This window comes from Alligator mississippiensis, chromosome 5 (assembly GCF_030867095.1).
Source record: "Alligator mississippiensis isolate rAllMis1 chromosome 5, rAllMis1, whole genome shotgun sequence".
NCBI classification, from domain to species: domain Eukaryota; kingdom Metazoa; phylum Chordata; order Crocodylia; family Alligatoridae; genus Alligator; species Alligator mississippiensis.
Genome location: NC_081828.1, coordinates 138,925,216 through 138,940,004, shown reverse-complemented (window position 1 = coordinate 138,940,004; position 14,789 = coordinate 138,925,216). Strand labels below are relative to the sequence as shown.

The window sequence follows — 14,789 nt, the reverse complement described above, 5'->3', positions numbered from 1 at the left end:
AAATTGACCCATACTGGGTCTTACTTACTGAAGGGCAAGTGTGGGCACAAAAACAGTTCCTAAGGCAAGAGGTGAGGTGCGGTAATGCTCAACCCCAGTGAAGGACATATGAGGTAAGTGCGGCCTTGTGGGATTTAGAAGATCTCTGGGAGTCACGACGTGACTCATAACTGCCACAGCCTCTAGTTTGGAAACAAGTGGTCTAATCTCTAAAGGTTACATCATGTTATAATTCACCACTCTTCCTCTTCTGCATTTAACTACTCTATATAAAAATGTGCTAAGAGTAAAACTTCCTGCAGACACATACCAGATAGAAGAAGAAAGCTTAGGGAAAGACCCAACTGAGATGAAGAGCATGTACCATTGTATAGACCTGTCCTAGCATGATACATAATGCAGTTTTCTCCTCTGAGGCATGCAAGGATTTCTTTGACTTCTGTCTCCAACAGCTTTGCTAGACCTGCAAATTGTCAGAGCCAACTGTATATCAGGTAATAGATTTTCTCCCTCACTTTGAGTCATTTTGGATAGTATGCAAGAGGAAGAATAAGTACATTACATTTCTACCATATGCATTTAAATCGTTCAGCTTAAGAGAAACTGTCATGCATCTGAGGCTCACAGACTTATTATTAGTTCTAAAGTAACCTAACTATGGCAGCAAGAGCAAACTAAAAGCTCTATAACCATAGTTTTCAGACTGAGGGGGTGCATCTACAGATGTGCTTTACTGCGGAGTTGACTAATTAATAAAGTGTTACTATCTACATGATTTCTTGCGTGAATTTGATATCTTTTATTAGACCAACCTAAATGGTTGGAGAATAGTTATTAAGCAAGCTTTCGGGTTCAAAAATCTACATGTGCACCCATATTAGGGCACAGTAAATTAATTAACTCTGCTGTAGAACAGTACTGTCCAGTAGGGCTGTGCAAAACTTCAGCAGCCGTTTCATTTTGGAGGTGTTTTGGCCCGTTTCGGTGCCTGAAACACCAAATCCAAAATGAAACGGAAGGCTCTGAAATATCTCTGAAACAAAACCAAACCATCTGAAATGTTTTGGAAAATTTTGGAGTTTTGGAGCCGGACTTGCAGGGAAACAGAAACTAAGAGGGTGTGGGAAGAAGTGGGGAAGGACTGCTCTAATATTTACATCTGTAGCTGTCCAGTGTCTGCGAGCTGTCCCTGAGGTCCCTTTCACTCCCAGTGGTCTGGGGGAGGGACGGCAGCCTGCTGTCATCCTGCACGCAGATCCGGGGGCCCGCGTCCCCCAGGAGGAGTCTGGCACAGCCCTGCAGCCATCCTGGGGGGCTCAGGCCCCCAGATCTGCGTGCGGGATGACAGCATGCTGCCACTGCTGGCAAGTGATACGAGTTTTCCTTTGAATAGTTTAAGGTGCAGTTTCATACAACCCCCTGCACCTATCTCCTTGAAACTTGGCAGCCTTCATGCCTTCAGAAGGGGCTACCATTCCTGCAACTGTCCTCTGAATCAGGCAAGAAATGACAAAGTTATAGGCATTTTAGCAATTCCCCATTATAGCCTATGGCCAAATCACAGAAACAGCGTCGAAAGTCCAAAACAGATTTGACCGAATCGAAATGGAACAATAATTTGAAACACCGAAATGAATCACTGTCCCTCTGAAACAGCTGAATCTGAAACTGAATCGAAACACAGCCATTTCGCACAGCCCTACTGTCCAGGACAAGTACTATCCTATAACAGAATAATTTATACTGCCACAATGGACATGTAGACAGTGACCAGGGCTGGCTGGGACATGAGGGTGCTACAGTGCAGAAGGCTGCTTGCTGGCTAACCCTGTATTATAGCACCCTCATTCCCAGCCAGCCTCTCTGCCATCCAATGCTGCCACCTGAAGTCCGGGGTTGACCTCCTTCCTCCGAGCTACCTGCCAGCCTGGAGCTCTCTGCCCCAGTCCTGGGCACACACGTAAGCACTGCACCTGGGAGAGAGAAACTCCAGCACAAACTGTGCTGGAGTTTATTTCTTCACCCTAATTGCATGTATAGATGCACCTAAGATTAGATATGATCCTGGAACAGCACAGAACTGGAACAAAAGAAGTTCCTGTTTACTCTATACAGTTTGGTCTATCTAAATGGGTTGTCTGCAGAGGAATTTTTCTTAACCGTTCATGTTCACCATCTAAGACAATGGTTAACAACTTGTGGCCCATAGGCCAGATTCGACCTGTAAAGAGACTGAATCTGGCCCACAAAAGTCTGATCTTAAGCCTGCATTTTACCGCGGGCCTGGCAATCCCCAGCCATTTGATCTGGTCCGTGTTTTGCTAAGGGCTTACAGATCACCTTTGGTTGTTCCAGCTAGCTGCTCCAGCCTCTGTTTGCTTTCACTGGAGCAGTTGGAGGGGAATGGTGGCTGTGGCACTGGCTAGGTCACAAGCTGCATCTTGCATTAGTAAGAGGTTGCTGATCCTTATTCTAAGATCAATGCAGTTAAAGCAGAATCTGTAAATTTTTGTATCTTATGCTGTCATCTATGCCTCTGAAAAGTGAATCTACAGAGCTACCATACTGATTTCTGGTATTCTTTGGGTTACCCTGGGTATGGCAAAAACACTGCAACACTACTACATCCTGATTTGAAGCATTTTTCACAGACATAAATGACTGCATGAGGTGAAAGGCAGTGGAAAAATCAAACATTTCTTTTTCCTGTCCAGCTTAAAAATCAATAAGCTTTAAACAAGATCTTTGTAATGTAGTCATTTGTAAAGTGTCCATCATTAGGATATTGATGTAAGTGACATTCGTACTGTTAGTAATCCACAGAATATCAAGTGGCTTCACAGAAATTGTGATGTAGCATGGTGAAACAGAATGTGAAAAGAGAAACATATGACTCTTCAGAAACATCTTTCAGGGAATCTGAAGATAATGCTGCAATCTGTATCTAATTACAGAAGATAAACAAGGCCAGTAGGAATGGGGAGGGAGGAGCTTAAAAGGGATTTATATTTTAGTAATAAGTAAACAAATTGAACTCTGCATCTTCTCTATGGATAGCTTTGCTGAAAATTTAGAATAGGCTTACAAGGATCACTGTCAGCACAGCAGCCATGACTAAGTTGCTGAAGGCCCTGCACAAACCATTTGGCTTTCCCGTACCACTGATACTTCTTCTATGAAACAATGGCAACAGCACTTTGTCCTTCTACAGCACCTCTTATCCAAGTTTCTCAGGAAAAGGGCATCAGTTTCATAACACCCATCAGACAAATCTCTTTTGTTTACTGGCATCTCCATTTTACAATGGAAATAGTGGCCTTAAGCAGCTTAATGACTTGCCCAGAGACAAACAAGAGATTGGATTTCCTATAGTTGCTGGTGTTGCCTCCCACTGAAGTCAGTGAAGGACAAGTGCTTTTGCCAGCCCTACCTAAGGAGTTTGCAGCAGAGTCAGAAACAGAACTCACATCTTCCGGCTCCTAGTACTGAATTTTGCCTCAAGGTCGCTGCTTTTCTTTGGTCAAGTAAAGGGTATTTCAAAGCTTTCATAATAAAGTAATCTGTGCTATGTTAATGCCAAGTATTATTATTGTTAAAAGATTTATTATTATACATAACATACATTATTATGTATGTATTATATATTATAGATAATAATAGTAGTGATGTTATTGCAGGGGTCTAAGATGCTTTGCAAAGAAGGAAATGCATATGACAACCCTGGCTTTACATAGTCTGAAATCCTGACAAACTCATGATGGTAGGGTGATCCTATCAGATGTGTCTAACAACGAAGGTTTGGTTTGGGTGAACCTGTGCACATGGATCATGAAAGTGCCACAGGAAGGGGTGATGGTCACTTACTAGAAAACGCCACACGACTACTGTTTTGCATAAACTTTCTGGCCATTTTCTAGAGAACTCATTCTACTTTTTTGCCAATTAAACATTCCCTTTTTGTGGATGAATATCTTTCAAATGGTGATCTTAAATGCCACAGATTACAGAAATAATCTTTAAATAATGGTCTCCAAGTCTCTCTCATCACAGTTTCATTACTCAGTGTGACTCAGTGACCACAGACATGGATTTAGACATTGTATGGTGAGGTTGAAATACAAATGATAGAATGAGAGACAAACAGGGCTGACAAGGATCTCAGGAAATCATTTAGACCAACCCCCTGTCCAAGGTAGGATCATTTCTGTCTAAAATGTTGAGAAAGCTGAAAGTAAAAGTTGGGGTAGGAAGAAATAAGACAATGTTCCTGAACAGGACATCTTTTATATTGACAAGTCTTAATTACCTGAGATAAAGGAAAAGATTATTGGATTATTCTTAGTCTAGGTAAAGCAAACTTATGCTTTACCTACCAAGAGTATGAGCACGAGTATGTACCTATTAATTTCTTATATTTAAGCATGCCATTTTGGCTAGGGACAGACATTACACATAAACAGGTTTAAGTTATCAGAAACTGGTTTAAACCTGTAACCGAACAGATGTTCAGTGCACATAAACCAGTTTGAAAATGGCTGAAACTGGTTTGAGACAAACCTGGTTGACTGTAGTATCAGACGTAACTGATTTGGGTCAAACCGGTTTATGCAGTTTTGTGTCCCCGACATTCCTGACTTTCAATAAAGATGAACTCCAACCCTGCCAGGTCACTATTCTTACCGAAGCCTCCTTTGTGTTGGTCTCCTCTGATGCTGATTTAGCCACCTTCTGGATGATGGGAGCAATATTTGTTGGCCCGTAAAGCTGTAGCTTTGGAAGGCAGCTCTGATAAGCTTCCACAACTCCTTGTATCCCTTGGAATAACAAAGAGAAAATAGAAAGACTTTAGAGGCAAGTGAATAAGCAGCGTATCCCTGGTATCACGTTTGCTGATGTAAATAGAAGTTAAGCCCACCTCATCCTATTTTTAGATGAATTTAGGATTTCATGCAGTTCTAACCCAAGAACTAAATGGCTCCATTTTGTTTCAAAGAAGTGGTTGTTTCTGCCTCATGAGCCTTTCGCTCTTATGCAATATATAATTCATTGTTCCACTTTCTCCTTAGCAAAAGCATTTAAATGTGCATTTTGCAGGTATTAGTTCTACTGCGAGGAGTTAGCAAGCACAATCTGTGAATGCATTAGACTCATGTTCGCTAGAGGCTGTAAGTCATCAGTTGGGCACCGGTGAATGTTCACACTAAAGGAACATAGATCTTTGTTAAGAATCCCTTTGATATATTTCCTCTTACTCTGCAGGCAATTATTTTGCATCATCAAGCTAGCTTTTGACACACACCCCCTTTGTTTAAACAGACCCACATTTGTCAAGAAACTAGATCATATACTAAATGCCTTACTTCCTGATGTTATAGAAAATGTTTTGGGGTAAATTTGCATAATGACTCTCAGGCTAAATGTGAAACCTGAGCAAAAGTTTTAGAAGTGAGAAAGAAATAGGAGAGCATTTGGCTGTCTACAGAACAATAAAATTCAATCAATAGGTCTTGATGAGAACTAGCCATTTTTGGCTATTTCATCTCAGGGCATTCAGGCAGACGAGAGAAAATTGCCTTTTGCAGACACTTTTACAGATCAGGGCACGGGGACTGGTTATATCTCAGCTCTTTTTCCTTGGAAATAAGAATCTTCTGAAGTCATTGCATTAGCTGCAATATTTAGAACTTCCAACCTACCTCGAAACCTAAAGCATTAAAGACTCAGTGTTAGTTAGAAAGTAAAGAGTTGGAGAACTTTGAAGGAGGATGCTAGACAGTGAAATTATTTTAGTAAGATCCTAATATGGTCTTGATTCACAGTGGAATTCTCACTGACACCAATGGAATTTGTGGACACAAACCTAAATCACAAATCTACCAAATCAAAGGATTCCATAATTACACTATAAGGGTATCACCTTCACTTGCTAGATTGGAATGATCAAGAACAGGCCCTCTTGATCTTTACCTAGTGTTATGAAACCAGGGAGCTTATTTTCCCATCCACCTACAGCAGTCAAAGGGAAGAGAAAACGCTTTAATGCTAGCTGTGATTAGCTGTTGAGATTGGAAATTTGCAGCAATATGTGACACAATGTCCACTGGCAATTCCAGTGATTAAATACCTTAAAATGTAACGGCAGATTTTCTCTCGTTTTGGAAACCCTTTTGCTTAAATCCCAATTGTGAAGCCAATGAGGAGCTCCTTACATACTTGTTCTTGCATTAAGGCTCGCATATCTATGTAATACTTATTAAAATATTGTACAAAATAAATCCTTTTCTCCAAGTTAGTGTGATATATTCTGAAAGATTTATTTGAACCAATGAAGGAACTTCGAGTACAAATGCATCATTTCTGCATAAAACTACTGGTGAGTGCCTTTCAAAACGCATTCACTTTTCTGACATACTATGATCCATTAACTCTGTAAGCCTAAGGCCCATTACATTTTGGGTAGCTCATCAGCCTTGAACATCACTTTGCTTTTCAAGTTACCCAGTTAACCAATGTGCAACTTTCTTCAAAGTTAAATTAATAAACTTCCTGTTTATAATGCACTTTGAATACTGTGGATGAAATTCTCTAGTCTATTCAACTGCAAAGTGTGATTGTCTATGTGTACCTTCAGACAAAAGTAATTGCTCAGAATACAGGCTGTGCAATCTTACATCTGTTTTACTTTCTCAAACAATAAAAACCATGTAAGCACGATCAAAAGCCTGAATGGAAAATATGTAAAGGTTGTTTCTCCTCTAAAAAGTACCTATATAAAAACAGCCTCCTGGGTTTCCATTTTTATTGCAGCTTAATAATTTCTTTATCAAAAGCAGTCAGTCTACAGATAAATATTTTTTTCTTAAGTGCCAGGCCTGCAAGCTCTGAAGGCATGCCTACTTGTGACTTGTGCAAACATATTAGAGTTAGTCTTAACAGTGTGGTAGTGATGGAAGCATGGGATTCAGTATAAACTCCAAAATCCATCTGGGACCCTGGGTAGACCACCCTGAGCTTAGTGCTACAACTGTTGGAGCGATTTACTTCAAAGCTACATTTACATGACCTGAAGTCTAAACAGGGTGGCTAGGATCTGGAACCAACTTCCAAGGGAAGTGGTGCTTGTTCCTACCCTGGGGGTCTTCAAAAGGAGGCTAGATAATCACCTAGTCGGGGTCGTTTGACCCCAGTACTCTTTCCTGCCCATGGCAGAGGGTCAGACTTGATGATCTGCTCAGATCCCTTCCGACCCTACCAACTATGAAACAGAGACTGCAACGTAGACATACACTACAAGTTAAACCTGGCTTTATTCAGCTCATGAATGGCCACCAATAAAAGAGGTTCTACAGGCCAAATAAGGAGCCATGCAACCTGAAGCCTTCTGAGATATTTTACCATACAGTTAGTGATGGAAACTTAGTAAGAAAATCTGCTGATGTACAAATTAAAAAAATAATTCAGTTCCTGTTTTCTTAGGTCTGATGGCAATGAAGTACTAACGGGAATACTGCCACCCCACATACACATTAAGCCCTTATTTTAACCAGTGGTTTCCCGAGTCAAGAGGTGATACCTTTACATAGAAGCTGTTCAGAGCAGCATGATGCCTTATTGTTCACCCTGATATTAATGTTACATAGTGGCCAATGACAAGTTTACTTTTCATATAAAATAGGATTTCATTCTTCAAAAGAAAAACAGAACACTAGTGAATCAAAAATATGCTTTTTCATAACAGGAGCCATCCATTTTAGCCTGAACCAAACAGCAATTCACCAAAAAATACTGTTATAAAATTTACATAGTTTTTGAAAATATAACATCTATTGTGTGCAAAATGCTTGCTCAATACCTCTCCCAACTAGAGTTGGTTCAATAAAAGATATCACAAAAACCCTTGCCTCTTGTGCCTTTAAGACCCTTAAACTCTTTCTTTCACCTCTTTTTTTCCCACAGGAACATCCATTTTACAGAGAATGTATCAGCCTTGTTATGTTTTGTGCTATCTAATTTAACTAGGGTATCTGTGAAACTTAAAGAGAAATCACAGAATAATTGGTTTAGGAACTAAACAACAGACCATGGCAAGCAATTCATGAGCAAACTGCAAATAATGATTAAACTAAATGATTTATGCTCTTTCTCTGGTCTTCACTTAGCTCAACATTATTTTAATGGTACCAAGCAAAACTGAATAAGAGAAGCACTTTTGATATTTACTTTTGAGTCTGTGGTTTTAAATTCTCCCCCAAACAGTCTCTCTTATGCTGCACCACAGCTTCTTAGCCCATGCACTTGAAGTGTTAACTAATGAGATGATTAAGTCTTAAATACAGAAGGCAACAAATTTAAATGAACAACAAAAAAGTAAGCTAATGCAGTGTTCAAAAAACAACTAAGGAATGTCACAGTTCCTTCCTTCCTTTTTCACTTCTTACCACCTCTTTCCTGCATTTTCTTTTGTATACCTTTGTTTCTTTTGTATACAAGCTCCTTAGTCTTAGAACTTTTTCTTGTATCTGTCAAGCATGAGGCACCCTGTTAAGTGTTATACTCCCCGCTGTAAGTCATGGCACTTCACAGAAAGCGCTGTAAGTTAGAGCCACCCTCCCCCATCCCTGCCCAACTCAATAGACATTTGTTGCAGGGTCCAGGAGGGGAGGAGGAGGGAATTGAGCTCTACTTTGGAGCTGATTCAGTGGAGGAGCTGCCTGCCTGCACCCTCTCTCCCCTAGCCCTTCCCCCCGTCCCAGCTCTGGTGCTGTCTGCAGGAAGGGAGGGAGAAGAAGGGAGGGAGCTGCTGGAGTTTGCTCAGCCTGAGCTGGAGGAGGAAGGGGAGGGCTGAGGGAGGGGCTCCAATCCAGCCACCCCTCCCCCCCCCCCCACCACTCCAACTCAGGCTGGGCAAACCCCAGCCTGCACCTCTTTCCCGCTCCGTTCTTCCCCCTCCCTTCCTGCAGAAAGCACCAGGGATAGGGCTGGGCTGCATTAGCTCAGCCCCAACTGCACACAGGGATTGACAGAAGTTCCCAAAGTCACTCCATTTTGGAGTGACTTCATCTGATTCCTCATTATATGAGGACCAATTTGTCATGTGATTAGGCACTTTTAAAGTGCTCAGCAGCTGTGCATGTGTCATGGCATGGCTGTAGACTGCTTTGAGGAGGCCGATCATGTGACAAATGTCATTTCTGTATGCCTCCTTTAACTTTCCTTGGTAAGCAGATGAAAATGCTGTGCTAACCCTCCAGGTTATCCAAATCAAATTGAAGAACCTGAGTTCCACAGGCAGAGGAAGCAAGTATGCACACGATGCTGTGTTTTCACACTTACCAGAATGCACATAAAGCTGGATTATCTACTAGACCCATATTAGAAAGACTGGGTTAAAGATCCATGATGGCTGAAATAAATAAAATGGTGAACAGAGAAGCGCAGCCCTTTACTGCTATATTTTCCTTTATCACTTCCTTTTTTCTTTTCTGAACTCTATCTCCTTGCCTGCTTGAACATGCAGTTTACTCCTGGTCCTGAGCCTATTCTCTTTCTCCATATTAGTTTTGAATGAATACTATGGAAAACTCCATAGTAGCATAAATTAGCAGTGGAGGAGACAGAGGGAGAAGAGTATTTCCAAAGGGCTGTTTTATTGATCAGAGAGGAGGAATGACCTAGCATAGTAATACAAGCCTGAAACAGTGACAATCATCCAGCAAGGCGTTTTAACAGTGTTCTCATGGAAAAGTCTTTGTACTCCCAGCTCTGATATAAAGGGAGAGCATTTTTAGTTTCTCTCTCTCTGTAATACGTGTGCAAAGTAAGCAGTGAGTTGTGTCAGAAAAGGTTAGTGTCAAAGCATCAATCATTATTGCGTGTCACTTATAACTACAACACATTTATCCAAATCTACTCAACACTTTTAGCCTCTTTAGCTACTGTTGATTAGCAATCAGTGCCAATTTTTAGTTCAGCTTTCAGATAGAAAAACAAAGAGAAAATTCTACGCTGCATTAAGATGGGCTTGTAGTGTGTTGCTTACCTTGCTGAGGGAAAGAGACCTCCTATCCTCCTGAGCCACATAGCATTCCCCTCAGCCAGAGTTAAAATTTTGGGCAAATAGAATGCTGCAATTTTAAGAAGTGACTAGTAATCTTGGGTGGCTCAGTTACTGCGTGTTCAACCTGATGTACTTTGAGGGCCTGATTTTCAGAAAGTAGATGCTTGGCACTTTCTAAAAATCAGGCCCTGTTAAGGCACTTCAAGGTGAACGCTGCAAACGGAAGCATCTAAAATCACTAACTAATTAGAAATTTTTGTCCATTCCCCTCAGTGGGCATCCTAAACAATTACCAGTAGAAGCCATAAGCAAAGTACCACTGTACTTCTCATGGCAGAAGTACAGCAGTTAATTTTCCTTAATGTAGGCATTACCTGCGCATTCTGGGTTGTCTTCATTGAAGTTGATTGCAAAATCATGAGACACCTATATAGACACCAAAAAAAAAAAAAAAAAAGAGAACAAAGCTTTAGAACAGGAAATTGGCTCCAAGTTGCCTTTTGGCTTTCAAACAAATGCCCATTGCACTCTTCCGGTTTTAAACCACACAACTCTTGGATCCAATCATGTGAAATGCAGAGCGAGTTGGAACTCTCCGCAGAGCTGCAGACACATAAATATTTGCTGGATCAAAGAAGCATCTGCCAACAAAAACAAAGAGACCAACAAGAGAATATAAAAGAACACTTCAGCATACAAAATCTCAAGTAAATATGCTGCCCAAAAAGTGGTAGTAGTGCTGGCCACAAAAGAGCAGCTTATATCTAGGAAAAGCTTTAGAAGCATGTTTATAGTTCAAAAGTACAATCTGGATGAGAGTTGAAAAAGGTTCATGCTGCAGACATCGTTCCCATTAGCTAGCAGTAACACACACAAAACCAATCGGCACTGCCCTTCAATGTGAATAAATAGTTCACAATCTGGCCCACTACACGGACAAAAAAAAAAATGTAACTGACTGCATTCATAAAGGTAAGAAGAAAAACTGGTGCTTAAATTTGAAGTGGGGAACAAGAAGAAAAATCCAAGATAAAAATCCCAAACATGCAAGATTTTCTAACTTTAATAGAGTTGCAAATAACCTACCACTCCCCCAAATTAATATTATAACAAAGTAAATGCAAGGCTCCCCTTGCCTTGCCGCTTTTTAAAGAGAAATTACTGACACTGTAAGACGTGCCCAATTTTCTAACTAAAAGAAACTCTTTATTTAGTGACATGGAACAGCTACGTACATCATAGCACATCTCAGTCACCTAGTCACTCTAGGTTTTCTGGCACTCCCCATTCTGAATCCTACTGTGATGAGCTATCAGGACTGGTACCGTCTTCAAAGCCACTCTCCATTTCTGAGACACCGAAGACTTTCTTTCTTTCTGGACTCCATCCGAATCCCTTTCTTCCATCAACCCTGTAATCCTTACCCTCTGGCTACTTAAGTCTTGTTACTCTCTTCAACTGCCCTGTCTCTTAGTCCTAATGTTCCTGTCTATTATACTGATTTAAAGGTGATAGTTCAAATTCTGTGTTGCAAGGGTGGTAGAAGGGGATGCTTTGAAACTGCATCTGTGGGATTTCTCAGTGTTTCACTGCTGATCAAAGGATGGAATAACTAATTCATGCTTTTTTAATCTGTATGACCCAACTTGTGATAAACAATGTTATTATGTAGAAACCCCACCCTTAAGTAAACTGATTTTATAAAGCCAACAACACCTGTTCATGTAAGCAAAGAAATTACTTCCTGGAAAATGTCAGTTGATAAGTAAAAGGTGATGTCACAACCCAAAGTTGTGATTTTTTGTTTGTGTGTGCGCTTCGGCACTGCTAAATTATTTCCCGCCAAATTTGTCGCTTTCTTTGCACGGTAGAGCTCTCTGCTGCTAGAGAGAGCTCTGGTGCAATGGGGGATTTCCCGCCGAATTGCAGCTTCTTTGCAGGGTGCATCTCTTTTGCATCGTAGTGATGCACGCTGTAAAGAAGTTCCCACCATTTGTATTAGCGTCCGCGCCATGTTATTGGCCGACTCCTAATTTAGGCACACGTGGAAGCTAGCGATTGGCTTGCTAGCCGTACAAAAGGCTTGGGTAGTTTCCGCCCAAGCCAGAGGAGGGAGGAAGAGAGAGAGATTCTGTATGAAGATCTCCAAGCGCTGTGGACCCTCACAGAACTGACGCGCCTCCCCTAAGCAGGCAAGAGAGGCAATAGAACCGAACCTACGGAGCTTTCACTTCTCGCCTCTCCCCGTCACCGAGCGCAATCCTAGACGTATCCCTTTCCTGTAATTTCAGACCCCGCGGAGCCTAGCAAACTCCGGGGAAAACTTATTGGACCCGCGGAGCCTGAATAACTCCGGGGAAACTTTTCGAACCCAACTTAACCGGACCCGCGGAGCCTAGCAAACTCCGTGGGAGCAATCGTTTTGTCAGAGTCCTCCAACGAGGGTTCAAGCGGGAGCTGTGCCTGGAAACTTATCCAGCCTACATCGATACCATCTTCGGGTGTAAGTAAACAATCTTTTCAATCAACCGTTACGCCTCCGTGACTAATTCTAACTCACGTGCGCAAGCCGCTTCGCAGTTTTCTCCCACCCCGCGTGCCTGGGCTGACGGCCACAGCCCGCGTGCACTGGAGACGGGTCCGGTACGACCCTGGTTCGCCCCCGGCTTGCCCATGGCGGCCAGAATAGGATCGGAATCACCGCCGCACATGGCGACGAGGGCGGGATCGGGGCCCGGCTTGCAGAGGTGACAGTACCATAATGCACACAACAGAAAGGTCTTCTTCACCACTGTCACACTTATCTTTATTTTTTATATTAAACCAAGCAGAGCTTGAACCTGTGTAGCTATCAACATCAAAGAGGACTTAAGTTAACATCTATTAGAGAGCATGTGAAGTCATTCCAGCCCCAACCACAAATTTGGTATGCTTAGACAGGGTACTGACTGTCATTTTCATGACCATTCATGCAGCTTTATTCACTTTGTAGAAGACAAAGCAGTCCGCCACTACACATCTTCCCAGATGAGTGGCCATGTGATAACAAGACTGTCTGACATTTTGGAGGTGTTCCAGAGCACAGCTGGGTGGCCGCTCTACGTGCCTAAGGGCATACCAGAAGGCCAGCTGCTATCTGCCAGTATGATAACCAACTGCAGGCCAAAGGTAATTACAACTGCCAAGAACTGTTATGTGAGTGATGATTTTTTCTGTTGTTCCCTTGCCTCTTTCTTTCATGCCTCCCATCTTTTTGTAGCTATAACTTAATCAAAAGCAATGGGATGACAATACATGAATATACTGCCAGCTAGTTCATTAAGTACTGTGCCTGGGATTTTTGAGTTCTAACTGCCCTTATTCCTCATGTATTTGAAATTATGGCAAGATAAGTATAATGATTCTCATCCATAACTGCACATACAGGTTTTTGTTACGCGGTGTAGGTGTGGACCTGATGTCTTTGTTGCTGTAACTGTTTATAGATTGTTGTGAATGACATCATTCACCTACTTCAGTGCTGTGGCAACAAGGCCAGTCTATTTATTTCAGATAGATTTGACTGGTTTAAGCTCATGAGGAAACCACAAGTCTAACAAGTGTGTACAAAATTCAGAGAAAGAATATTGTCAGTGCAGCAGATGCTATTCTTGAAAAATGACTGACAGTCATATTCTACCATCCTTGCTTTCAGTGCATGGTACTGGACTTAGAGAGGAGGGTATTACTCAGTAATCATGTCTACATGAGACACTTGCTGCAAAGTAGACTAATTAGCTATGCAGTAAATGTCTCAGCAGCTACACATGCCCCTATTAGACTGGAGCAGATTAATTTACTGTGTAGCAGGATAGTGCTTGTAGTACAAGTACTTGCAAGTACAAGTACTATCCTGCTGCGGAGTAAAAAACTCCTCAGCAGCACATTTCTAGATACTACCCTGCTGACTAGGCCTGCAATGAAGCATCCTTATGCCCCAGCCAACCCCGCTGCAGCCTGGGGGAGCAGCCCTGGGCTGGCAGGCTGACCCCCTGGCCTTGCCAGGGCTGCTTCAATCCATCTCAATGTGCTGCACTCCCAGGAGCACATTCAAATGGCAATAAACTCTGGAGTTTATTGCTCTGGAGTATATGCTCAAACTCCAGAGTTTCCTGCTTTGCATTCATTGCATATGTAGACACACCTAATGTGAGAAAAGTGGAAGAAGAATCTGGCCTTAAGTTAGGGGCTGCAAATATGATGAACACAAGCATTTGGCACCTCTCTACTGTCTTCTAGCAGTGTGCTATGAGGAATAAGGCACAACTGTGAGATTGTTTTAACAGTTAAGTCATGGCTTATTGCAAGAAAAGCACCACCTATTGCAGGCTAGAGATGGCTGTGACTAAGGCAGAGTTTCCCTAACTTTTGAAAACAGAACTATCTATTCCTAGATCTTGCAGATCTATTGAAGCACAACAGGGCCCCAGTTCCTGAATAGGAATAGGCTTTTAAATTTTAGTACATTAATAACAACAATTAGTAATGATACATGGTAAGAGGAAATCCTGTGACACTTAAGGCAGCTTCACAGATTCAAAATTGAGAGGCAATTCATATTCCACCTAGTAATGATCCTATACTACCCTGCTCAGGTCCCTGAAAAAACATTTAATGTATCTAGTTTTGTAATGAGTCTTCATCTTTGTTGTAAAACTGTCACAAAAATGAGAGGACAAACCCTCTTTTTTGC

The 14,789-nt window shown here is 41.8% G+C and overlaps 1 protein-coding gene across 2 annotated transcripts in view; it reads right to left on the bottom strand.

Moving 5' to 3' along the window:
- The window catches only part of CPNE4 (copine 4), a 356,741-nt gene that overhangs the window by 12,636 nt on the left and 329,316 nt on the right, over positions 1 to 14,789 (bottom strand). For both annotated transcript variants that reach the window (XM_014602596.3, XM_059728790.1), the window contains 2 exons: positions 10,432 to 10,483; positions 4,681 to 4,814 (listed from right to left, as the gene is read on the bottom strand). In XM_014602596.3, coding sequence (XP_014458082.1) covers positions 4,681 to 4,814; positions 10,432 to 10,483 — 186 coding nt within the window. The remainder of the gene's footprint in view (positions 1 to 4,680; positions 4,815 to 10,431; positions 10,484 to 14,789) is intronic.